General features: G+C 44.3%; 2 protein-coding genes across 4 annotated transcripts; one reads left to right on the plus strand and one right to left on the minus strand.

The window, feature by feature from the left end:
• The first annotated feature begins 236 nt into the window (after positions 1 to 236).
• abi3a (ABI family, member 3a) lies at positions 237 to 15,588 on the plus strand. 3 transcript variants are annotated; one of them, XM_030142416.1, is made up of 12 exons: positions 237 to 441; positions 1,360 to 1,547; positions 1,790 to 1,960; positions 2,032 to 2,211; positions 5,429 to 5,487; positions 5,571 to 5,624; positions 6,811 to 7,121; positions 7,252 to 7,386; positions 8,957 to 9,091; positions 10,810 to 10,950; positions 15,129 to 15,257; positions 15,330 to 15,588. In XM_030142416.1, exons 2-12 carry the CDS (start codon positions 1,416 to 1,418, stop codon positions 15,491 to 15,493), a joined length of 1,611 nt encoding a protein of 536 aa, XP_029998276.1. In that variant the 5' UTR covers positions 237 to 441; positions 1,360 to 1,415; the 3' UTR covers positions 15,494 to 15,588. The 3 variants fall into 3 exon arrangements, with proteins under 3 accessions (XP_029998276.1, XP_029998277.1, XP_029998278.1); XM_030142417.1 differs by lacking the exon at positions 8,957 to 9,091 and having other exon boundaries at positions 239 to 441; XM_030142418.1 differs by lacking the exons at positions 8,957 to 9,091; positions 10,810 to 10,950 and having other exon boundaries at positions 244 to 441.
• A 3,238-nt stretch (positions 15,589 to 18,826) lies between these two features.
• On the minus strand, positions 18,827 to 23,993 carry LOC115424066 (interferon a3-like). Its single transcript, XM_030141168.1, has 5 exons — positions 23,844 to 23,993; positions 22,515 to 22,589; positions 19,602 to 19,754; positions 19,408 to 19,485; positions 18,827 to 19,063 (listed from the first exon to the last, which is right to left on the minus strand). Exons 1-5 carry the CDS (start codon positions 23,991 to 23,993, stop codon positions 18,827 to 18,829), a joined length of 693 nt encoding a protein of 230 aa, XP_029997028.1.
• Between the last annotated feature and the right edge of the window lie 357 nt (positions 23,994 to 24,350).

The raw sequence follows: 24,350 nt of genomic DNA on the forward strand, positions 1-24,350 counted from the left end.
GTGAACGGAACCGGACCCAAACACCCCAGCAGAACCCTTCCACCAGAACACGGGTCTGAAATGAACCCGGGTCCGTCTGTAGGTCCGGTTCTGGGCCTCGGACCGGGTCCAGGTTCTGGTGTCTTTTACTTGGTTCGGTTCTTTTAAGAGTTCAGCTCCTTTAAAAGTCCGGTTCTTCAAGGTTCGGTTCCTTTAAGAGTTGGGTTCTCCAGGGTTCCGTTCGTCCTGAACCGAACCGAACCGAACCGAACCGAACCCTGTGGAACCCGTGGATGCGGAAGCTGCTGGTCACGTGTCCCACTGATGACGTCTCGCGGCTGTGAGGAGTGAGACCTCTGTCCCACACACGAGCTTCGGCTGCCGACGGAGCTGCATCAGGTGGAGCCGGACCCGGACCTAGACCCAGACCCGGACCCAGACCCGGACCAGGACGGACTGAAGGTACGGCTTAATTTTCATTATCGATTAATTCACGACATGAGGAGGAAGAAGTTCCGGGTTCACATGTTTCCGGTCCCGGACCCTGATCCACCTGAACCGGTCTGCAGGGTTCAGACAGTGCGGTTCAGTCCGGGTCCAAACCCCTGGACCCAGACCTGGACCTGGTCTGATGTGGTCCTGGACCTGAATCCCTCAGTTCAGCGTCATGTTCTGTTTGTGAAGCTTTTGGATCCAAAGTGAGTTTTAAAAAAGTAAAGGTTTGAGTTCAGGAACTTCTCTTCCATCCCAGACAGGTAGAGAAGAAAGACAGGACTGAGAACAAGCACAACAAACAAACAAACAAACAAACAAACAACTAAAGAAATAATTCAACAAACAACTAAACAAACAAACAGCTAAACAAATAACTGAACAAACAAACAAACAACTAAACAAACAAACAAACAGCTAAACAAATAACTGAACAAACAAACAAACAACTAAACAAACAAACAAACAAACAGCTAAACAAATAACTGAACAAACAAACAACTAAACAAACAAACAGCTAAACAAATAACTGAACAAACAACTAAACAAAACAACTTAACAAACAAACAAGGAATCTAACAACTAAAGAAATAATTCAACAAACAACTAAACAAATAACTGAACAAACAACTAAACAAATAATTAAACAAATAACAATTAAACAAACAGCTAAACAAACAAGTAAACAAACAACAACTGAACAAACAAACAACTAAACTAATAAGTAAACAAGCAACTGAACAAACAAACAACTGAACAAACATCATAAACCAACCCCAACTGGTAACCCATGGCCCCGCCCACTCTGTGACATCATCACAGAGCTTGTGGATCTTCAGCAGAACGTCCACTGGTGTGTGTAACGTTTGTGTGTGTGTCCTTTTTCAGGTGTGACCTTTTGTCAAACCTCCTCTTCATCCAATCGCAGCCTCAGTTTGATCCAAATGAAGGAGCAGAACTTTAACGAGCAGGTGAAAAGCATCCTGCAGGAGGCGCCGGACGCACGACGAGCTCTGAGGGACAACGACGGCAACCTGCAGAGTGTGGCCGACTACTGCTGCACAAACTACACACAGGTACACAAATACACACAGGTACACAACAACTACACACAGGTACATAATTACAACTATACACAGGTACACAACTAGAACTACACACAGGAAATACACCCAGGTGTACTTCCTGTCTGCAGTCAGGTGACTAGAATGACCCAGGTGTACTTCCTGTCTGCAGTCAGGTGACTAGAATGACCCAGGTGTACTTCCTGTCTGCAGTCAGGTGACTAGAATGACCCAGGTGTACTTCCTGTCTGCAGTCAGGTGACGACAGTCTGAAGGCCTTGGAGGAGACTAAAAACTTCGCCACCCAGTCTCTGGCCAGCGTGGCCTATCAGATCAGTACGATGGCGAGCAGCGTCCTCAGTCTGCTGGACGCTCAGACCAATCAGCTGCGACACATGGAGTCCTCCATCAACCTGATTGGACAGGTGAGTCCCGCCCTCTGCTGGCTTTGGGTCCGTTCGTCGTTTGGTTGGTGAAGTTCTGCTTCTGGTTTCAGACGGTGGAGATGCACAAGGAGAAAGTGTCTCGTCGGGAGATCGGCGCCTTCACGGCGGTCCGCAGAGTCCCGCGAAACCACAAAATCCTGCCCTCAAACCAGGTGTCTCAGCCCCGCCCACCCTACAGCCGCCGACCAATTAACTACCAGCAGCTGGATGGGCTGGGCCACGGAGTGAAGGTGAGTCCGTACATGTCTGACATGTTCCAAAGCCACTAAAGTTTGCGTCAGTCGTGTGTTTTGGGTTTTTGAGCGGAGGAGAACGCCGGCGTCTCCTCCAGATGGAGATCAGGTTTCATCAGTTTGAATTTGAACTTGACCTGAGTTTGTGTCTGTTTAAACAAACTTTATGTGACCAAACTCCTCCTCCTCAGGTCGTTCTGTTGTTTTCACATTAAAATGCAGGACTGCACTTGGATGCTGTTGCCATAGCAACGAGGCAAATACTTTTGTCTGTGAAATGAACGAGGGTGAGGTTATGACAATATCCAGGTTATGGGGCTGTGATGGAATACTGACCCTGGATCAGGTCCACAAGAAGAACCCTGAACCCAAACAGGAAGGCACACCTTTCACTGATGACCTCTGACCCCTGACTCCTGACCCCTGACCATCGTTAACGAAAACTAACGAAATGACCAAAGCTAGGATTGAAAAAACATTTTCATTAACTGAAATAAATAAAAACTATAATTAAAGGAAAAACCATAACTAACTGAAACTGTATTGTGTGTTTACTAAACTAACTAAAACAGATACAAATTCTGGATCCAATTCCCTTGGTTTTGGTCTTTGTCAATGTCAGATTGATGTTCAATGGATTTCTTTGTCTCTCTCAGTTTTCTGTGCTGTCTCCATACGACACTTTTTGCTCCGTCACTTGTGTTCACTTGTGGTTTCCAGTCGTCTTCTGGTCCCCACTCTACCTGGAAACATGGAGACTAAAGCAGCAGAGTCCTGTCTGGGATTGATTTGAATAGGAGCACAGAGAAGAAGAGAAAAGAGACCACTGAACTACAACTGAACTACAACTGAACTACAACTAAACTACAACTGAACTACAACTGAACTACAACTGAACTACAACTGAACTACAACTAAACTACAACTGAACTACAACTGAACTAAAACTAAACTACAACTGAACTACAACTGAACTACAACTAAACTACAACTGAACTACAACTGAACTACAACTAAACTACAACTGAACTACAACTGAACTAAAAGTGAACTACAACTGAACTACAACTGAACTACAACTGAACTACAACTAAACTAAAACTGAACTACAACTGAACTACAACTGAACTACAACTAAAACTACAACTGAACTACAACTGAACTACAACTAAACTACAACTGAACTACAACTGAACTACAACTGAACTACAACTGAACTACAACTAAACTACAACTGAACTACAACTGAACTAAAACTAAACTACAACTGAACTACAACTGAACTACAACTAAACTACAACTGAACTACAACTGAACTACAACTAAACTACAACTGAACTACAACTGAACTAAAAGTGAACTACAACTGAACTACAACTGAACTACAACTGAACTACAACTAAACTAAAACTGAACTACAACTGAACTACAACTGAACTACAACTAAAACTACAACTGAACTACAACTGAACTACAACTAAACTACAACTGAACTACAACTGAACTACAACTGAACTACAACTAAACTACAACTGAACTACAACTGAACTAAAACTAAACTACAACTGAACTACAACTAAACTACAACTGAACTACAACTGAACTAAAAGTGAACTACAACTGAACTACAACTGAACTACAACTGAACTACAACTAAACTAAAACTGAACTACAACTGAACTACAACTGAACTACAACTAAAACTACAACTGAACTACAACTGAACTACAACTAAACTACAACTGAACTACAACTGAACTACAACTAAACTACAACTAAACTACAACTGAACTACAACTGAACTACAACTAAACTACAACTGAACTACAACTGAACTACAACTAAACTACAACTGAACTACAACTAAACTACAACTGAACTACAACTGAACTACAACTAAACTACAACTAAACTACAACTAAACTACAACTGAACTACAACTAAATAAAACTAAACTAAAACTAAACTACAACTAAACTATAACTAAGCATTTAGAAAAAAATGAAAACTAATAAAAACTATCAAACCTGCTGTAAAAATGAATTAAATCGAACTGAATTAGAGAATAAAAGTCCAAACTAAATAAAACTGAACTAGAATGAAAAATCCAGAACTATTAGAACCTTGCCTCTGACCTCTGACCTCTGTTTGGTTTTTAATGAGAGGCTCATGGACCATGTGACTGAACTATTCCTCCATCAGATCTGTTTCCAGTTCAGCTTTGATCGCCTCAAGCCAAAGGAACACATGAACTGTAACAGAATTCTTTTAAATACATTTTCATGAAGTAACTCAAATGAAATCCAAACTGGGTCCGGTTCTGTGTCTGTACTTGTGATCGGATACTTCTCTGTTTGTACTTTTACTGCATCAGTCTGAAACTCTGCAAGAAACAAAAAAACAAAAACAGAAACAGGAAGTGAAGGCGACTGCGGTGAGAGTGGAAAACAGAAACGATTCTCTGAAACTTCCTCATTTCACTGCAGGACAAACTGTGAAGACTGTAGAAGGTCACTGTTCAGTCTGATGTAGGTTATTTATTCAGTCTGATTTATATTATTTATTCAGTCTGATTTATATTATTTATTCAGTCTGATTTATATTATTTATTCAGTCTGATTTATATTATTTATTCAGTTTGATTTATATTATTTATTCAGTCTGATTTATATTATTTATTCAGTCTGATTTATATTATTTATTCAGTCTGATTTATTTCCTCCACCATGGAGGTTCTGTTTTTGCTGGTGTCTGTCTGTCTGTCTGTGTGCAAGATAAGTCAAAAAGTTATGGACGGATTTGAAAATTTCAATAAATGTTGATACTGACACAAGGAACGAATGATTAAATTTTGGTGGTGGTTGGGGGGGGGGGGGGGGGGGGCACTGTTCTGCTTTGGCAGAGGTCTGCGCTCTCTGAGGGCTTTTCTAGTGTTAGTGTGTTATTTATTCAGTGTTATTTCACCAAACAGGAAGTACTCAGTCTGTCTGTGTGTGTGTCTGTGTGTGTCTGTGTGTGTCTTTGTGTTGTGTGTCTTTGTGCCCCCCCCCCCCCCCCCCCCCCCCCCCCCCCCCCCCCCCCCCCCCCAGTCTCTTCTTTCTTTGTAACCGTGGGAACTGGTCGCTCATTAACACTGTTGAACTGAATCCATTCACCACATTAAGGCCTGTGTGTGTGTGTGTGTGTGTGTGTGTGTGTGGCTCCGCCCCCTCAGGTCTCTGGGAAACAGTCGGACAGAAGCGGAACCATCCGGAAGCCCGGCGCCTCCAGCAGGTGGGGCTGTGTGTGCCCAGTGCACTTCCTCTGTCTCTGAGGCAGTTCAGGACTGAGCTCTGACCCGGGTCTCTGTGTTCCAGGTCCACTAAACCTCCGGAGCCGGTGCAGTGCCCCACGGCGCCCCCTGTCGGCGGGTAAACCCCTCCCCCTGCTCACGACATGACCACCAATCACTGCAGTTTGTCCAGTTTAATGGGGCGGGTTCAAACCAGCACCAACCACAAGCCAGCTGTTAGTCACATGACCTGAAACCCAGAGCAATGACAGAGCGAACCACATGATCTGATGAAAACACATCTGACCCCACACCCACAAAAGAGTCCAGATCAGCCTGGTCTAAACCCTTAGCTAAGCTAAGCTATGCTAAGCTAAAGGTTTCCCTCCAGTACTAGAACTAATACTGAGCTCAGAGGCCCAGCTGTTCTTTAGGTGAACATCTATCTATCTATCTATCTATCTATCTATCTATCTATCTATCTATCTATCTATCTATCTATCTATCTATCGTTCTATCTATCGTTCTATCTATCGTTCTATCTATCGTTCTTTCGTTCTATCGTTCTATCTATCGTTCTATCTATCTATCGTTCTATCTATCGTTCTATCTATCTATCTATCTATCTATGGTTCTATCTATCTATCTATCTATCTATCTATCTATCTATCTATGGTTCTATCTATCTATCTATCTATCTATCTATCTATCTATCTATCTATCTATCTATCTATCTATCTATGGTTCTATCTATCTATCTATCTATCTATCTATCTATCTATCTATCTATCTATCTATCTATCTATCTATCTATCTATCTATCTATCTATCTATCTATATCTATGGTTCTATCTATCTATCTATCTATCTATCTATCTATCTATCTATCTATCTATCTATCTATCTATCTATCTATCTATCTATCTATCTATCTATCTATCCCCTCTGTTTGCAGTCTTTATGCTAGGCCAAGCTATACTAACAGGTTCCCTAACGTTAGCTTCATGTGAATGCCACGCATGCTAATCTACTGGTTTCCCCTCACTTCACTGTCTTCGTGTTGTGCTAAACTAAACAAAGCTAACACTGTCCTTTTATGCTAAGCTACACTTGATGAATTTCCTCCATTCAAAGGCTATATGTTGAGCTAAGCTAATAGTTCACCTTTATTTCCAATCTTTATGCTAAGCTAAGCTAAAGTAATGGTTTTGCTGTGTTCCTAGACTTTATGCTAGGATAACTAATTAGCCACAGGTTAGCCGTAGCATTGACATCCGCAGTAAAGCAGATGTGATCGCTAACAGCTGCAGTCGTTTCTCTTTCAGCTCCAGTTTTGGGAAACCTGTGGCTCCGCCCACAATCCCCTCCACCTGGCAGGCTCCACCCGAGTGTGATATAATCGACACCCTGCTGGATGACGCTCCACCCCCTCCTCCTTCAGCCAATGAGGTTCCAGCTCAGGATGAAGAAGTTAAAATTGTGGCCCCACCCCCTCCTCCTCCACCACCTGGTTCATCTGGAGATATAGTGGCTCCGCCTCCTCCTCCCCCGCCCCCACCTCTTCCAGAGGCTTCTACCAATCACAGTGGTCCTGTGCTGGCCCCGCCGCCAGCTCCTCCCCTTTGCCTGGAGACAGGTTAGATGACAGAAGCACATCCACAGCTGTTCACGGTTGTCTTGGTAACAGTTCTATGTTAGCCTGTGATTGGTCAGACTGACTGACATCATGACAGAGGCATTACTGGAGCCTGTTTCTGTGTCCTCAGTGGTCGAGGAGAACAGTTTCCCGCCTCCGTCTCCTCCTCCTCCTCCCAGCGACGCCGCTTTTCCTCTGCTGACCAATGACCTGTTAGAACTGCCAGCTCCACCCCCTCCGCCTCCACCCAACCAGGACGTCGATGGTAACTGTCAGTCAAATAACAGGCAACTGTGTCAACCGCACCTCGTTCTTCTTCTGTGGTCTTTTACTTCTTCTTCTGTGGTCTTGTATTTCTTCTTCTGTGGTCTTTTATTTCTTCTGTGGTCTTTTATTTCTTCTGTGGTCTTGTATTTCTTCTTCTGTGGTCTTTTATTTCTTCTGTGGTCTTTTACTTCTTCTTCTGTGGTCTTTTATTTCTTTTGTGGTCTTTTATTTCTTCTGTGGTCTTTTACTTCTTCTTCTGTGGTCTTTTATTTCTTCTTCTGTGGTCTTTTATTTCTTCTTTTGTGGTCTTTTATTTCTTCTGTGGTCTTTTACTTCTTCTTCTGTGGTCTTTTATTTCTTCTTTTGTGGTCTTTTATTTCTTCTGTGGTCTTTTATTTCTTCTTCTGTGGTCTTTTATTTCTTCTGTGGTCTTTTATTTCTTCTTCTGTGGTCTTTTATTTCTTCTGTGGTCTTGTATTTCTTCTTCTGTGGTCTTTTATTTCTTCTGTGGTCTTTTACTTCTTCTTCTGTGGTCTTTTATTTCTTCTGTGGTCTTTTATTTCTTCTGTGGTCTTGTATTTCTTCTTCTGTGGTCTTTTATTTCTTCTGTGGTCTTTTACTTCTTCTTCTGTGGTCTTTTATTTCTTTTGTGGTCTTTTATTTCTTCTGTGGTCTTTTACTTCTTCTTCTGTGGTCTTTTATTTCTTCTTTTGTGGTCTTTTATTTCTTCTGTGGTCTTTTACTTCTTCTTCTGTGGTCTTTTATTTCTTCTTTTGTGATCTTTTATTTCTTCTGTGGTCTTTTACTTCTTCTTCTGTGGTCTTTTATTTCTTCTGTGGTCTTTTATTTCTTCTTCTGTGGTCTTTTATTTCTTCTGTGGTCTTTTATTTCTTCTTCTGTGGTCTTTTATTTCTTCTGTGGTCTTGTATTTCTTCTTCTGTGGTCTTTTATTTCTTCTGTGGTCTTTTACTTCTTCTTCTGTGGTCTTTTATTTCTTCTTTTGTGGTCTTTTATTTCTTCTGTGGTCTTTTACTTCTTCTTCTGTGGTCTTTTATTTCTTCTGTGGTCTTTTATTTCTTCTTCTGTGGTCTTTTATTTCTTCTGTGGTCTTTTATTTCTTCTGTGGTCTTTATTTCTTCTGTGGTCTTTTATTTCTTCTGTGGTCTTTTATTTCTTCTTCTGTGGTCTTTTATTTCTTCTGTGGTCTTTTATTTCTTCTTTTGTGGTCTTTTATTTCTTCTGTGGTCTTTTACTTCTTCTTCTGTGGTCTTTTATTTCTTCTTCTGTGGTCTTTTATTTCTTCTGTGGTCTTTTATTTCTTCTTCTGTGGTCTTTTATTTCTTCTGTGGTCTTTTATTTCTTCTGTGGTCTTTTATTTCTTCTTCTGTGGTCTTTTATTTCTTCTGTGGTCTTTTATTTCTTCTTTTGTGGTCTTTTATTTCTTCTGTGGTCTTTTATTTCTTCTTCTGTGGTCTTTTATTTCTTCTGTGGTCTTTTATTTCTTTTTCTGTGGTCTTTTATTTCTTCTGTGGTCTTTTACTTCTTCTGTGGTGTTCTTGTCGGTGCAGTTTCCCTCCCGTCCAGCAGGAGGAGTCGTCATCGTTTGCCGCCCAGCACTCGCTCTCTCTCTCTGAGGGTCCGCTCTGGCCCCGCCTCCCGCTGCCGCTACACGCGCTCCCTCTTCCTGCCTTCCATCCAATCATGTAAGCCGACAGAGGAGTCTGCTGTCAGCCAATCAGAGCAGGGATCAAATGCTAAGGATGAACCCAGACCAGGGGTCGGCAACCCGCGGCTCTTTCATCCTTCTGTTGCGGCTCTGCGTGGCTTGGGAAAATAAACTATAAGTGTCCGATTGAAGTGTATGTTATTTGTCTCAAGAACGTGTATCATGTCTTCTTATTAAGTCAAAGTTTTTAACTTCTTTCTTCAGACCTTGTACAGTTTCGGTGATCAGCATTCGCCTTCTTCAGAGACGTTTGACAGCACTTGATGTGTCAGCCAACAGCTGGCATGCGCAGAATGCCCTGCGACACCAAAACTGCACAATATCTAAACAAAGTATTTTATTTGTGTTTGTTCGTTTGTTTAATTGTAGTTGTAAATTGTAAGATTATTGTGATCTCGAAATATTAAAATAAAATTATATATATACATATATATATATATATATATAATTATTATTATTATTATTATTATTATTATTATTATTATTATTATTATTATCATTATTATTTTTCGTCGCTCAAAATATGCGTCAGACTCTCCGACAGCCCGCCAAAATGCCGTACATTTATCGAGACTCAACCCCAGGTAGGCCAAGTATGGAGAAATCTAAGAAAAGAAAAATATCTGAAGAAAATAGAACATTTAATGATGCCAGGAGCCATGGCACGACCAAGTTGCCGCAGCACCTCGGGGCCAACGCTAGGTGCCGTGGCACCGCGGTACCAGGGCTCGATGCCCAGTGCCGTTGCACCGCAGTGCCACTGCTCAGTGTCAGGTGTCATGGCACCGCGGTGCCACAACTGGGCGCCACCGGTGCCGCGGCACCACCGGCACCTCGAGCCGAGGCACAACCGCGGTGCCACGGCACCTGGCACTGAGCCATGGTACGGCGGTGCAACGGCACCTAGCGTTGGCCCCGAGGTGCGCCGCGGCACCAAGCCGTGGTACCGGTAAAATCGTTGTATAAGCCGCGTCGGAGTTTAAGCCGCAGTGTTCAAAGTGTGGGAAAAAAGTAGCGGTTTATAGTCTGGAATTTACGGTATATATAGGCTAACATCTTTGTTTCAGATGTCAAGAAGTGTTTGCGGCTCCCAGTGTTGTCTTTTCCATGGAAACCGGGTCGAAACGGCTCTTTGAGTGTTAAAGGTTGCCGACCCCTGACCCAGACGTTTATGTGTGTGTTGAAAAAACCAGAGGGGTTCGAACAGGTAGTGAAGTCTGTGATCATCTGGATGAGGATGAAGAGGATGATAATGAGGATGAGGATGAGGATGATGATAATGAGAATGATGATGAGGAGGAGGATGAGGATGATGAGGAGGATGAGGTTGATGAGGAGGATGATGAGAATGATGGTGATGAGGAGGATGAGGATTATGAGGATGATGATGATGAAAAAGATGAGGATGATGATGAAGATGAGGTTGATGAGGATGATAATGAGAATGATGATGAGGATGATGATAATGAGGATGATGATAATGACAAAGATGATGAGGATGATGAAAAAGATGAGGATGATGATGAAGATGAGGAGGATGAAGACGATAATGCTGCTGCTGTTGTCACCGGTGGTGTCCTGGTCTGCTCAGCTGACCCAGTCCTCCTCCAGGTGGACTGTACAGGAGCTCAGACCACAGATTGTCTCTGGTACAGATGAACACTCTGACTCAGATTCTGTCTGTTTGTTTGTCAGTGATGATCCCGCCTCCTCCTCCGTACCCTCCCCCCCACGCCCCCCCTCTGCCTTCCTCCTCCTCTTCCTCCTCCTTCCTCCTTCGTCCTCGCTCCTCCTCCTCACCTCGGCTCTGCTTACCTGCTCGTCTGGAACACCTGGGTAAGAAACACAGCACTGGTACGCAGGACGAGTATTAGTACTGCACTACTGCACTACTTGAGTACTAGTACTGTAGCACTGTAGGAGTATTAGTACTGCACTACTGCACTACTGGAGTACTAGTACTGTAGCACTGTAGGAGTATTAGTACTGCACTACTGGAGTACTAGTATTGTAGTACTGTAGCAGTATTAGTACTGCACTACTGGAGTACTAGTATTGTAGTACTGTAGCAGTATTAGTACTGCACTACTGCACTACTGGAATACTAGTACTGTAGCACTGTAGGAGTATTAGTACTGCACTACTGGAGTACTAGTATTGTAGTACTGTAACAGTATTAGTACTGCACTACTGCACTACTGGAATAATAGTACTGTAGCACTGTAGGAGTATTAGTACTGCACTACTGGAATACTAATACTGTAGTACTACAGTAGTAGTAGTAGTAGTAGTACTTTAGTAGTAGTAGTAGTAGTAGTAGTAGTGTAGTAGTATTAGTACTGCACTACTGGAGTACTAGGACTGTAGTACTGTAGTAGCATTAGTACTGCACTACTGGAGTACTAATACTGTACTACTGCAGTAGTAGTAGTGGTAGTAGTAGTAGTAGTAGTACTCTAGTAGTAGCAGTAGTAGTAGTACTGTAGTAGTATTAGTACTGCATTACTCGAGTACTAGTACTGTAGTACTGTAGTTGTATTAGTACTGAACTACTGGAGTACTAATACTGTACTACTGCAGTAGTAGTAGTAGTACTCTAGTAGTAGTAGTAGTAGTAGTATTGTAGTAGTATTAGTAGTATTGTAGTAGTATTAGTACTGCACTACTGGAGTATTAGTACTGTAGTACTGTAATAGTACTAGTTCTGTAGTGGATATGTAGTTAGCCTGTATGCTCTCCTGTGGTTAATGCCTTACTGTGTGTGTGTGTGCTAATGCTAACATGCTAAATTAGCCTTTATGCTCTCCTGTGGTTAATGCCTTACTGTGTGTGTGCTAATGCTAACATGCTAAATTAGCCTGTATGCTCTCCTGTGGTTAATGCCTTACTGTGTGTGTGCTAATGCTAACATACTAAATTAGCCTTTATGCTCTCCTGTGGTTAATGCCTTACTGTGTGTGTGTGCTAATGCTAACATGCTAAATTAGCCTTTATGCTCTCCTGTGGTTAATGTCTTACTGTGTGTGTGCTAATGCCAACATGCTAAATTAGCCTGTATGCTCTCCTGTGGTTAATGCCTTACTGTGTGTGTGTGCTAATGCTAACATACTAAATTAGCCTTTATGCTCTCCTGGGGTTAATGCCTTACTGTGTGTGTGCTAATGCTAACATACTAAATTAGCCTTTATGCTCTCCTGTGGTTAATGCCTTACTGTGTGTGTGTGCTAATGCTAACATGCTAAATTAGCCTTTATGCTCTCCTGTGGTTAATGTCTTACTGTGTGTGTGCTAATGCCAACATGCTAAATTAGCCTGTATGCTCTCCTGTGGTTAATGCCTTACTGTGTGTGTGCTAATGCTAACATACTAAATTAGCCTTTATGCTCTCCTGGGGTTAATGCCTTATTGTGTGTGTGCTAATGCTAACATGCTAAATTAGCCTCTGTGCTCCCCTGGGGTTAATGCCTTATTGTGTGTGTGCTAATGCTAACATGCTAAATTAGCCTGTATGCTCCCCTGGGGTTAATGCCTTATTGTGTGTGTGCTAATGCTAACATGCTAAATTAGCCTGTATGCTCTCTTGGGGTTAATGCCTTATTGTGTGTGTGCTAATGCTAACATGCTAAATTAGCCTGTATGCTCCCCTGGGGTTAATGCCTTATTGTGTGTGTGCTAATGCTAACATGCTAAATTAGCCTGTATGCTCTCCTGAGGTTAATGCCTTATTGTGTGTGTGCTAATGCTAACATGCTAAATTAGCCTCTATGCTCCCCTGGGGTTAATGCCTTATTGTGTGTGTGCTAATGCTAACATGCTAAATTAGCCTGTATGCTCTCCTGGGGTTAATGCCTTATTGTGTGTGTGCTAATGCTAACATGCTAAATTAGCCTGTATGCTCTCCTGGGGTTAATGCCTTATTGTGTGTGTGCTAATGCTAACATGCTAAATTAGCCTGTATGCTCTCCTGGGGTTAATGCCTTATTGTGTGTGTGCTAATGCTAACATGCTAAATTAGCCTGTATGCTCTCCTGGGGTTAATGCTTGGCAGACACACTGTTCACAGATACACTGTTTTCTAATTGGACCACAGTCGTCCAATAGGAATACTCCAATGGTCCATTGTCTGTCTCTGCACCAGTCCAGTCCAATGACAGAATGGATGAACCGCTAAAGTTAGCACCACTCATGGAAGCAGCCTATCCAAGCTAACACCAACCTTTAGCCTAAATGTGTGTTTTCACAGTAATGAAGTCAGTCCTTTCAGTGGCCACGCCCACTACTGAGAAGTAGAACACACAATAGTACACACAGTAGAACACACACACACACACACACCCAACAGTACACACAGTAGAACACACACACACACAACAGTACACACAGTAGAACACTCACACACACACACACACACACACAACAGTACACACAGTAGAACACACACACACACAACAGTACACACAGTAGAACACTCACACACACACACACACACACACAACAGTACACACAGTAGAACACACACACACCCAACAGTACACACAGTAGAACACTCACACACACACACACACACACACACACAACAGTACACACAGTAGAACACACACACACACAACAGTACACACAGTAGAACACTCACACACACACACACACACCCAACAGTACACACAGTAGAACACACACACACACAACAGTACACACAGTAGAACACTCACACACACACACACACACACAACAGTACACACAGTAGAACACACACACACACAACAGTACACACAGTAGAACACTCACACACACACACACACACACACACACAACAGTACACACAGTAGAACACACACACACCAACAGTACACACAGTAGAACACTCACACACACACACACACACACACACAACAGTACACACAGTAGAACACACACACACACAACAGTACACACAGTAGAACACTCACACACCCAACAGTACACACAGTAGAACACTCACACACACACACACACACACACAACAGTACACACAGTAGAACACACACACACACAACAGTACACACAGTAGAACACACACACACCCAACAGTACACACAGTAGAACACTCACACACACACACACACACACACAACAGTACACACAGTAGAACACACACACACACACAACAGTACACACAGTAGAACACTCACACACACACACACACACACACAACAGTACACACAGTAGAACACTCACACACACAACAGTACACACAGTAGAACACACACACACCCAACAGTACACACAGTAGAACACTCACACACACACACACACACACACAACAGTACACACAGTAGAACACACACACACACAACAGTACACACAGTAGAACACTCACACACACACACACACACACACACACAACAGTACACACAGTAGAACACTCACACACACACACACACACAACAGTACACACAGTAGAACACTCACACACACACACACACACAGTACACACAGTAGAACACACACACAACAGTACACACAGTAGAACACTCACACACACACACACACACACACAACAGTACACACAGTAGAACACTCACACACACACAACAGTACACACAGTAGAACACTCACACACACACACACACACACACACAACAGTACACACAGTAGAACACTCACACACACACACACACAACAGTACACACAGTAGAACACACACAACACAGCAGAGACACAACGGGTGGGCGGGGCTTATTTTAGATTGACCTTCTGTCTGTCCAATAGAAGAACATGACGGTGCTGGGTTTGTTTGGAACTATCCAGACTGACATGAACCATGTGACCCATCAAAGTGTGTCGTAACTCTGTGTACATGGCTCTGGTCTGACGTTATCCTTCCAAACTTGGCCCCACCCCCTTGGCCCCGCCCCCTGCTGCTCGACTCAGACATGGTAGATTTGGTTGTGGACAAAACTGTGTCCACCCTGATGGGTTTTGTCTCCGCCTACTGACACCTGATCAGCCTATCACATCCATGTGTGTCCTTGTAGATCTGGAGATCCCAGCCCCGCCCCCTCCTCTCCTATTGGACGACGACGGCGGTTTTGACAGCGTCCTACCGCCCCTCCCCCCACCGGTCGACTACGACACCAGCGCCCCCCCTGAGTACCTGGAGAAAGGTGAGTCCTGTGGGCGGGGTCAGGTGGCAGAGTGGGCGGGGCCTTATTAATGGCGGTGCTTTGTGTGTCCAGTGGTGGCGCTGTACGACTACGAGGCCGCCAAACCCGACGACCTGCAGCTGAGCCAGGGCGACGTCATCTACCTGACGCGTCGCCATGACGACGGCTGGTGCGAGGGAGTCCTGCACGGCAACAGGGGCTTCTTCCCCGAGAACTATGTCCAATCGTGTGGCTAGGCTGAAACCCCGCCCCCTCTGGCGTTTCTGAATATTAATGGTCACATGATCATCACACGACAGCTGCATTTTATCGGAAGGAGTCGCATCGTTTTCACATTAGATTCATTTATTAAATAATATGAAGTAAAAAAAACCCAGAAGCTTCACAGTTGAATGTTGAAGCCGTAGTTTTAAGCACGAAACTGAAGCCGCGTGTTTGGTTCAGTTTGAAAATCCTTGATTATTACAGTTCAGTTCAGTTTGAGTTTAGTTCGTCTGCTTTGAATTCTATGGAAGTAAATCTGTCGCAGCAGATTTTGAATTAGAAAAGCCATTGAGTTTCTTTGCACTGAAACTAAGTATCTGGATTTTTTTGTCTCTCAATTTTACTATGTTCATAAATTTAGAATAAAAAAAATTCTGACACAAATATTCAAACACAAGAAATTCAGACTCAAGTTGAACCGACAACCAGCCAATCAAGTTTTGTTAGGTTGGTCATGTGACGCCGAAAAAATTCAGATTCTTAATTTCAGTGCAACAAACTTCAGTGGCTTCTTCTGATTCAAAATCTGATGAGACAGATTTACTTCCATAGTTTCCTCAGTATTTATTGTTTTAAATATTCTGAAATAAATAAATAAATAAATCCTGGACAAATCAATGAACATATTCGATTTAATTCATGAAGTACAAGGAGTTTGTGTCTTTGAAAACCAACGAGACATCGAACAAACAGAAACATACATTTAAGAAGTGATGTTTGAAGAAGAAAATGTTCCAAAAAAGGTTCCAGTCCCACCCCTGGGATGAATTTACACAGTGTCTAAACTCCACAGTCCAGGCTGTGGAACTCATGTTAGTGTGGGTTCCACATCCAGACCAATCTGATCTACAGTCCAATAAGAACAGCAGAAGAACCCACACAGAAGAACCACTGCAGATTTACTACTGGGTTTGATGGAAAAATAATAGGACATTATGTCTGTAAATAATGACAACTGCAAATGTTTGTCTGTGTTTTAGTGCAAAAAATAACATTAAATTAGTCTAGCCTGTCAGTCTAAACCAGGGGTGTCAAACATGCGTCCCAGGGGCCAAATGTGGCCCGACAAAGGTTCCAATCTGGACCGTGGGATGAATTTGTAAAGTGCAAAAATTCCAGTCTTGAATTGAATTAAGCAAAAAAAAACAACAATCATCTTGAAATAAGCAAAAAAATCTTCAATTAACTAAAAGAATCTTGAATTTGGTAAAAATAAATAAATAAATAAATCTTGAATTAAGGAAAAAAAAAAAAAATCTTAAATTTAGCCAAAAATCTTGAATTAAGCAAGAAAATCTGCAATTAAGTAAAAGAATCTGGAATTAGGCCAAAAAATAAATAATAAATAAAAATCTTGAATTAAGCACCAAAAAAAATTAAATACATAAATTTAGCAAAAAATCTTGAATTAAGCAAAAAAAAAAAATCTTAGATTTAGCAAAAAAATCTTAAATGTGGCAAAAAATCTTGAATTAAGCAAAAAATCTTCAATTAAGTAAAAAAAAAACATCTTGAATTAAGCCAAAAAAAATTCTTGAAATAAGCAAAAAAATCTTAAATTTAGCAAAAAAAGATCTTAAATTTAGCCAGAAATCTTGAATTAAGCAAAAAATCTTAAATGAACTTCAAATGTTTGTCTTTGTTTTAGTCCAAAATATCACATGAAATTGTGAAACTCTTTCCATTTCCAAACTCTCCTGTACCAATAAAATGTGACTAACCTGAACAAATGTGTCCAACCTGAAATGTCTGTATTAAATTCAGTCCAGTTTGAACTCTTTTCTTCCTGTTCCTCAGTGTTTAGTGTCTTTGGAGATCTGATCCAGAATGCACATGGACTAATGAGAAGTGGAGGAAGAAGACTGAGAAAATTACACTGATTTATCTGAAGAAATGTCCGTTTTTTCAGGTTCTTCACATCTGTTTGGTTTGGATAGTTTATTAAAGGAAGTATTTTTTGGTATTTTTAGTTTTTTTTTTCACTCAAACACAGACATAAATGTGCAGTTGTCATTCTTTCTGGGTTCTTCTGTTCTTCTGTTCCTGGTTGGGTCCACTGCAGATCACATCAGACTGAATGTGGAACCTGACAGAACAGGAGTTTAGAACCCTGGTTCAAACAGACCATGAACGTACATTTATTTAGGTTCAGTATTCATGTCCAGGCCTGATCCAGATGTTCAGAGCAGGTAAACAGGTCCATGAAGGTCCATGTTCCACTGGTGGATCTAAACCTGTTTGTGTGTGTGTGTGTGTGTCTCTGGAGCCTCCTGCTGGACACACACACACACACACACACACACACACACACACACACAGTGGGATCAGCTGACACAGTGTGATGTCACATCAGTAAACACATGACCAATCAGCAGGTGTTTGTTTGATTTGTTTGATTGACTTTAAATAAATGTTTGTAATGAGGACAGGGGGCGGAGCCCAGAGGAACCCCGCCCCCAGAGGGGCCAGGGGTCACATGTTCATATATGTACGTTTGCACTGATACTGTCCCTGTTTAAAGTAATGGTGTCCAGTCCAGGTACCGGGTCAGTTCTGGTTCTGTTCCTCTGGTCCTGGACTGGAACCTGGATCCTGCAGTAGACCTACAGACTAGAACCAGAACCAGAGGGAAAGACTCTGGGTTTGGTCACATGTGCGCTGAAGCTAGGATTTAGACTGAAAGGGTCCCAGATGGACTGACCCCCCCTGGGCTCAGAACCTCAGTTTGGACTGACCCCCTCTGGGCCCAGAACCTCAGTTTGGACCGACCCCCCCTGGGCCCAGAACCTCAGTTTGGTCTGACCCCCTCTGGGCCCAGAACCTCAGTTTGGACCGACCCCCCCTGGGCCCAGAACCTCAGTTTGGTCTGACCCCCTCTGGGCCCAGAACCTCAGTTTGGACCGACCCCCTCTGGGCCCAGAACCTCAGACCTGTAGACTCAGACTCAGTTTGTGGAACAAACAGGACCGACACATCCCAGACTTTTATTCCACTCAGTTTATGACAAAGGTTCGGGTGTTTTCAAGTCTATCCAGCACTGAGTCAGTACAAAACAATAAATAAATAAATATAAATAAATAATGTCAACAAAGAAGGATCAATAATAAATACAGACATAATCCAATAGTAACAGAATAGAACCCTGATCCAGAACAACAGGAAACATTCAACTGTCTGAGACTGGAGGCTTTACAGGCACTGGCACAGATGGAGGGGGTGGTCCTGGTGGTCCTGGCGGTCCTGGTGGTCCTCTGCCGTGCTCCTCTCTTTCATTGTCGTTGTTGTTGTTGTTATTGTTGTTGTTGTTATTGTTGTTCCTCTGCCGTGCTCCTCTCTTTCATTGTCGTTATTGTTGCTGTTGTTATTGTTGTTGCTGTTCCGTTGATGTGCTTGTCTCTTGTCCTGTGGCTGTGCTCCGCCCCCTGATGGCCTCTATGCTCCGCCTCCTGCTGGTGTCTGATGGAGTTGACCAGCAGGTGCAGCTGCTCCAGATGCTCTTTGGTGTTTTTTCTGATCAACTCCCAGGATTCAGCACTGCTACCCTGTAAACACAGTACTACAGTTAGTACTCACAGTACTACAGTTAGTACTCACTGTACTACAGTTAGTACTCACTGTACTACAGTTAGTATTCACAGTACTACAGTTAGTACTTACAGTACTACAGTTAGTACTCACTGTACTACAGTTAGTATTCACAGTACTACAGTTAGTACTTACAGTACTACAGTTAGTACTCACTGTACTACAGTTAGTATTCACAGTACTACAGTTAGTACTTACAGTACTACAGTTAGTACTCACTGTACTACAGTTAGTACTCACTGTACTACAGCCACTACTGCACTTAGTACTTTCACCAGAATACTGCAGTACTTGTACTTACTGTGCGGTCCAGAACCTCTTTGGACAGTCTCTTGTAGTATTTTCTCAGACTGTGGTTGGTTCTGTTGGACGTCAGCACCTGAAGAGAAAAACACAGTTCAGTCATTATCCAGGGACTGAAACAACACTGAAACTGACTCTGAAACTGACTCTGAAACTGACTCTGACCACATAAACTCGTGGACGTTTACTTACGCAGCCGTTGAGTTTGTCGATCTGACTGCGGAGACACAGCAGGAAGTGTTCGGTGTTGACGGTATCCCAGGTAACCGAGGATCGGTTTCCATGGTCATAGAGGCGAAGGATGTGCTCCAGACTGTCTCTGATGAAAACCACCTGAGACTCCACCTACAGGAACCAAAGAACAGACGGGTTTATACGTTTGGACCAGTGGAGTGTCAGGAACATGAAAACACTGAGACAGCTGAGTCATTTATGAGTCAGAGTCATCAAAAGGAACTGAAGAGTCATCAAAAGGAACTGAAGAGTCATCAAAAGGAACTGTCCATCCATCCATCCATCCATCCATCCATCCATTCTCTTCCTCTTATCTGGGGCCAGGTCGCGGGGGTAACAGTCTAAGCCGGGACGCCCAGACTTCCCTCTCCTCAGACTCCTCCCTCTCCTCAGACTCCTCCTCCAGCTCTTCTGGGGAACCCCGAGGCGTTCCCAGTCCAGTCCACAGACAAAGTCTCTCCAGCGTGTCCTAGGTCTTCCCTCAGGTCTCCTCCTGGTGGGACATGTCCAGAACACCTCCCCAGGGAGGAGTCCAAGAGAATCTGAACCAGATGTCTGATCCACCTCAGCTGGTTCCTCTGGATGTGGAGGAGCAGCAGTTCTACTCTGAGCTCCTCCCTGGTGACTGAGCTCCTCCCCCTATCCCTAAGGGTGGACCCACCCACCCTACGGAGGAAACTCATTTGGACCGCTTGTATCCTGGATCTGGTCCTTTGGGTCCTGGATCTGGTCCTTTGGGTCCTGACCCACAGCTCATGACCACAGGTGAGGGTCTGAACGTAGACTGAGGGTAAATCCAGAGCTTCTCCTTTGGGCTCAGCTCCTTCTGAACCACAACAGACCCATACAAGCACTGCAGACGCTGCACCCACCCACCTGTCAGTCTGAACCTCCACCCACCCACCTGTCAATCTGAACCTCCATCCTTCCCTCACTGTGAACCAGACCCAGATACTGGACCTTCTCCACTGGGGTCAAAGACTCTCCGCCAACCCAGAGAGGGCAGACCACCGTCCGACAACATCCCCAGTCAAAGTCAGCAGCTCCCCACTTCCTCTGTAAACAGTGTTGGTGGTGCACTGCTTTCCCCTCCTGAGGCGCCGGACGGTTTGCCAGAATTTCCTCGAGGCTGACCGATAGTCCTCCTCCATGGCCTCCCCAGACTCCACCCAGACCCGAGTTTTTGCCTCCACAACTGCTCGGGCTGCTGCACGCCTGGCCTGCCGGTACCCATCAGCTGCCTCCGGAGTCCCATGAGCCAACAAGGCTCGATGAGACTCCTTCATCTTGACGGCATCCCTTACTTCCAGGGTCCACCACCGGGTTCGGGGATTGCCGCCACGACAGGAACCGGAGACCCTGCGGCCACAGCTCCAAGCAGCCACTTCGACAATGGAGGTGGAGAACATGGTCCACTGGGACTCAATGTCCCCAGCCTCCCCCGGGATCTGGGAGAAGCTCTCCCGGAGGTGGGAGTTGAAGACCACGTTGACATCGGGCTCTGCCAGACGTTCCCAACAGACCCTCACAACACGTTTGGGCCTGCCGAGTCTGTCCGGCTTCCTCCTTCACCAGCGGATCCAACTCACCACCAGGTAGTGATCGGTTGACAGCTCCGCCCCTCTCTTCACCCTAGTGTCCAAAACACGCAGTCGGAGGTCTGATGATACGACAATGAAGTCGATCATCGACCTCTGGCCTAGGGTGTCCTGGTGCCAAGTGCACTTATGGACATCCCTGTGTTGGAACATGGTGTTTGTCATGGACAAACTGTGACTCGCACAGAAGTCCAATAACAAAACACCACTGGGGTTCAGATCGGGCAGGCCGTTCCTCCCCATCACCCCCCTCCAGGTCTCACTGTCGTTGCCCACATGGGCCTTGAAGTCACCCAGGAGAACAACGGAGTCCCCAGTCGGAGCACCATCCAGCACCCCTCCCAGGGACTCCAAGAAGGCCAGGTACTCTGCACTGCTGTCCGGCCCGTAGGCTGAGACAACAGTGAGGCACCTGTCCCCGATCCGAAGGTGCAGGGACGTGACCCTCTTGTTCACTGGGGTGAACTCCAACACATGGCGGCTGAGCTGAGAGGCTATGAGCAAGCCCACACCAGCCCACCGCCTCTCACTGTGGGCAACGCCAGAGAAGTGGAGAGTCCAGCCCCTTTCGAGGGTTTGGGTTCCAGAGCCCAAGCTGTGTGTGGAGATGAACCCGACTATATCTGGACAGTATCTCTCAACCTCCCTCACAAGCTCCGGTTCTTCCCCCCCAGTGAAGTGACATTCCATGTCCCAAGAGCTAGACTCTGCGTCCGGGGATCGCGTTGTCGAGCCCCCTGCCGTCGACTGCCACCCAATCCACGTTGCACCCGGCCCCTATGGCTCCCTCGGTGGGTGGTGAGTCCACCAGAGGGTGAGTCTATGTCACTCTTTCAGGCTGGGCCCGGCCGGGCCCCGTGGGTAAAGGCCTGGCCACCAGGTGCTCGCTTACGAGCCCCAACCCCAGGCCTGGCTCCAGGGTGGGGCCCTGGCTGCGCCGTGCCAGGTGACGTCACAATCCTTTGGTTTTTCATCTTCATAGGGGATTCTGAACTGCTCTTTGTCTGGCCCGTCACCCAGGACCTGTTTGCCATGGTAGACCCTACCAGGGGCATGAAGCCCCTGACAACAGAGCTCCTGGGATCATTCAGGTGCTCAAACTCCCCCACCACGGAAAGGTGGCAGTTCAAGGGGGAGATTTTAAGGAACTAAAGAGTCATTAAAAGGAACTGAAGAGTCATTTTAAGGAACTGAAGAGTCATTTTAAGGACCTGAGGAGTCATCTGAAGGAGATGAAGGTTTGTCATAAAGAGTTGAGTTAAAGTGTTGTTACCTGTGTGTTTCTGATTCGACTGTAGAGTCTATAAGGACAACGATCCCGACCATCCTCTTGAATCAGCTGACCACCCTGAAATACAAACACACAAAGTATCAGTCAACTGGTTCTACTGGTCCCACTGGTTCTACTGGTCCCACTGGTTCTACTGGTCCTATTGGTCCCATTGGTTCTACTGGTCCCACTGGTTCTACTGGTCCCATTGATTCTACTGGTCCCATTGGTTCTACTGGTCTCATTGGTTCTACTACTTCTACCGGTCCTACTGGTTCTTCTGGTCCCACTGGTTCTACTGGTCCCATTGGTCCCATTGGTTCTACTGGTTCCATTGGTCCCATTGGTTCTACTGGTTCTACTGGTCCCATTGGTTCTACTGGATCTACCGGTCCCACTGGATCTACCGGTCCCACTGGTTCTACCGGTCCCACTGGTTCTACTGGTCCCATTGGTTCTACTGGTCAGATGTGTACTGTCCTGGTTCTGGTGTATTTTAAAGGGGTTCCACTGGATGCTTCATTCATGTCTAGAACAGAGTGGTGACGTTCTGTCAGTGTAGTGCACAGATGTGACAACTAGAGGGAGAAGTGAGTCACTGCAACGGAGTTGATCTGTGGCTAACATAGAGCTAAGCTAACAGAGCTAAGCTAACAGAGTCAGAGTTTAGCATGTTTACTGTGTTTAGTGTGTTTAGTGAGTTTAGCGTTTTTAGTGAGCTTAATCTGTTTAGTGAGCTTAGCGTGTTTAGTGTGTTTAATGATCTTAGTGTGTTTAGTGATCTTAGCATGTTTAGTGAGCTTAGCATGTTTAGCGTGTTTAGTGATCTTAGCGTGTTTAGTGATCTTAGCATGTTTATTGATCTTAGCGTGTTTAGTGTGTTTAGTGATCTTAGCGTGTTTAGTGTGTTTAGTGATCTTAGCGTGTTTAGCGTGTTTAGTGATCTTAGCATGTTAAGTGATCTTAGCATGTTTATTGATCTTAGCGTGTTTAGCGTGTTTAGTGATCTTAGTGTGTTTAAGGTATTTAGTGAGCTTAATTTGTTTAGTGTGTTTATTGATCTTAGCGTGTTTAGTGATCTTAGTATGTTTATTGATCTTAGCGTGTTTAGCGTGTTTAGTGATCTTAGCATGTTTTTTGATCTTAGCGTGTTTGGCGTGTTTAGTGATCTTAGCATGTTTAAGGTGTTTAGTGAGCTTAATGTGTTTAGTGTGTTTATTGATCTTAGCGTGTTTAGCGTGTTTAGTGATTTTAGCATGTTTAATGTGTTTAGTGTGTTTAGTGATCTTAGCGTGTTTTGTGATCTTAGCGTGTTTAGCATGTTGTACTCACCATGTCCTCCAGCAGATTCAAACACTCGTTGCTACGGTGACCATAATGTTTCAGCCAATCACAGCGCAGAGCAGAGGTCAGAGTGTTGGAGAAGAGAAAGACCAGCACTGCAGTCCAGGTCCAGGTCCGGGTCCAGGTCCAGGTGAACATGATAGACGGTCTACAGAGTGTGATCCAGTCCAGGTTAAAGTCCTGAAGGTGATGAAGGAGCTGAAGTGAGTGGAGGAGCAGACGAGCAGCATTTTAACCGACAGGAACCAAAAAGGAAAGAGCAGCAGAGTGAAAGAGTGAAAGGCACCGAGAAATTCCACCAGCGCTTTCCACTCTCACTTTCTGAACCTCCTGACTCACCCTGAACTCACCCTGGACTCACCTGGACTCTCTGTGGACAGCTCTCAGACCCCCCAGGTCCATGTGAGACCCTTGGACATGGTGGGTGTGGTGGGCGTGGTCCTAAAGGCTCATTCAGTGTGAAGGAGCTGTGATGTGTTTAAGGACCCTGTTTGT

Source organism: Sphaeramia orbicularis, chromosome 8 (genome assembly GCF_902148855.1).
Source record: "Sphaeramia orbicularis chromosome 8, fSphaOr1.1, whole genome shotgun sequence".
NCBI classification, from domain to species: Eukaryota; Metazoa; Chordata; class Actinopteri; order Kurtiformes; family Apogonidae; genus Sphaeramia; species Sphaeramia orbicularis.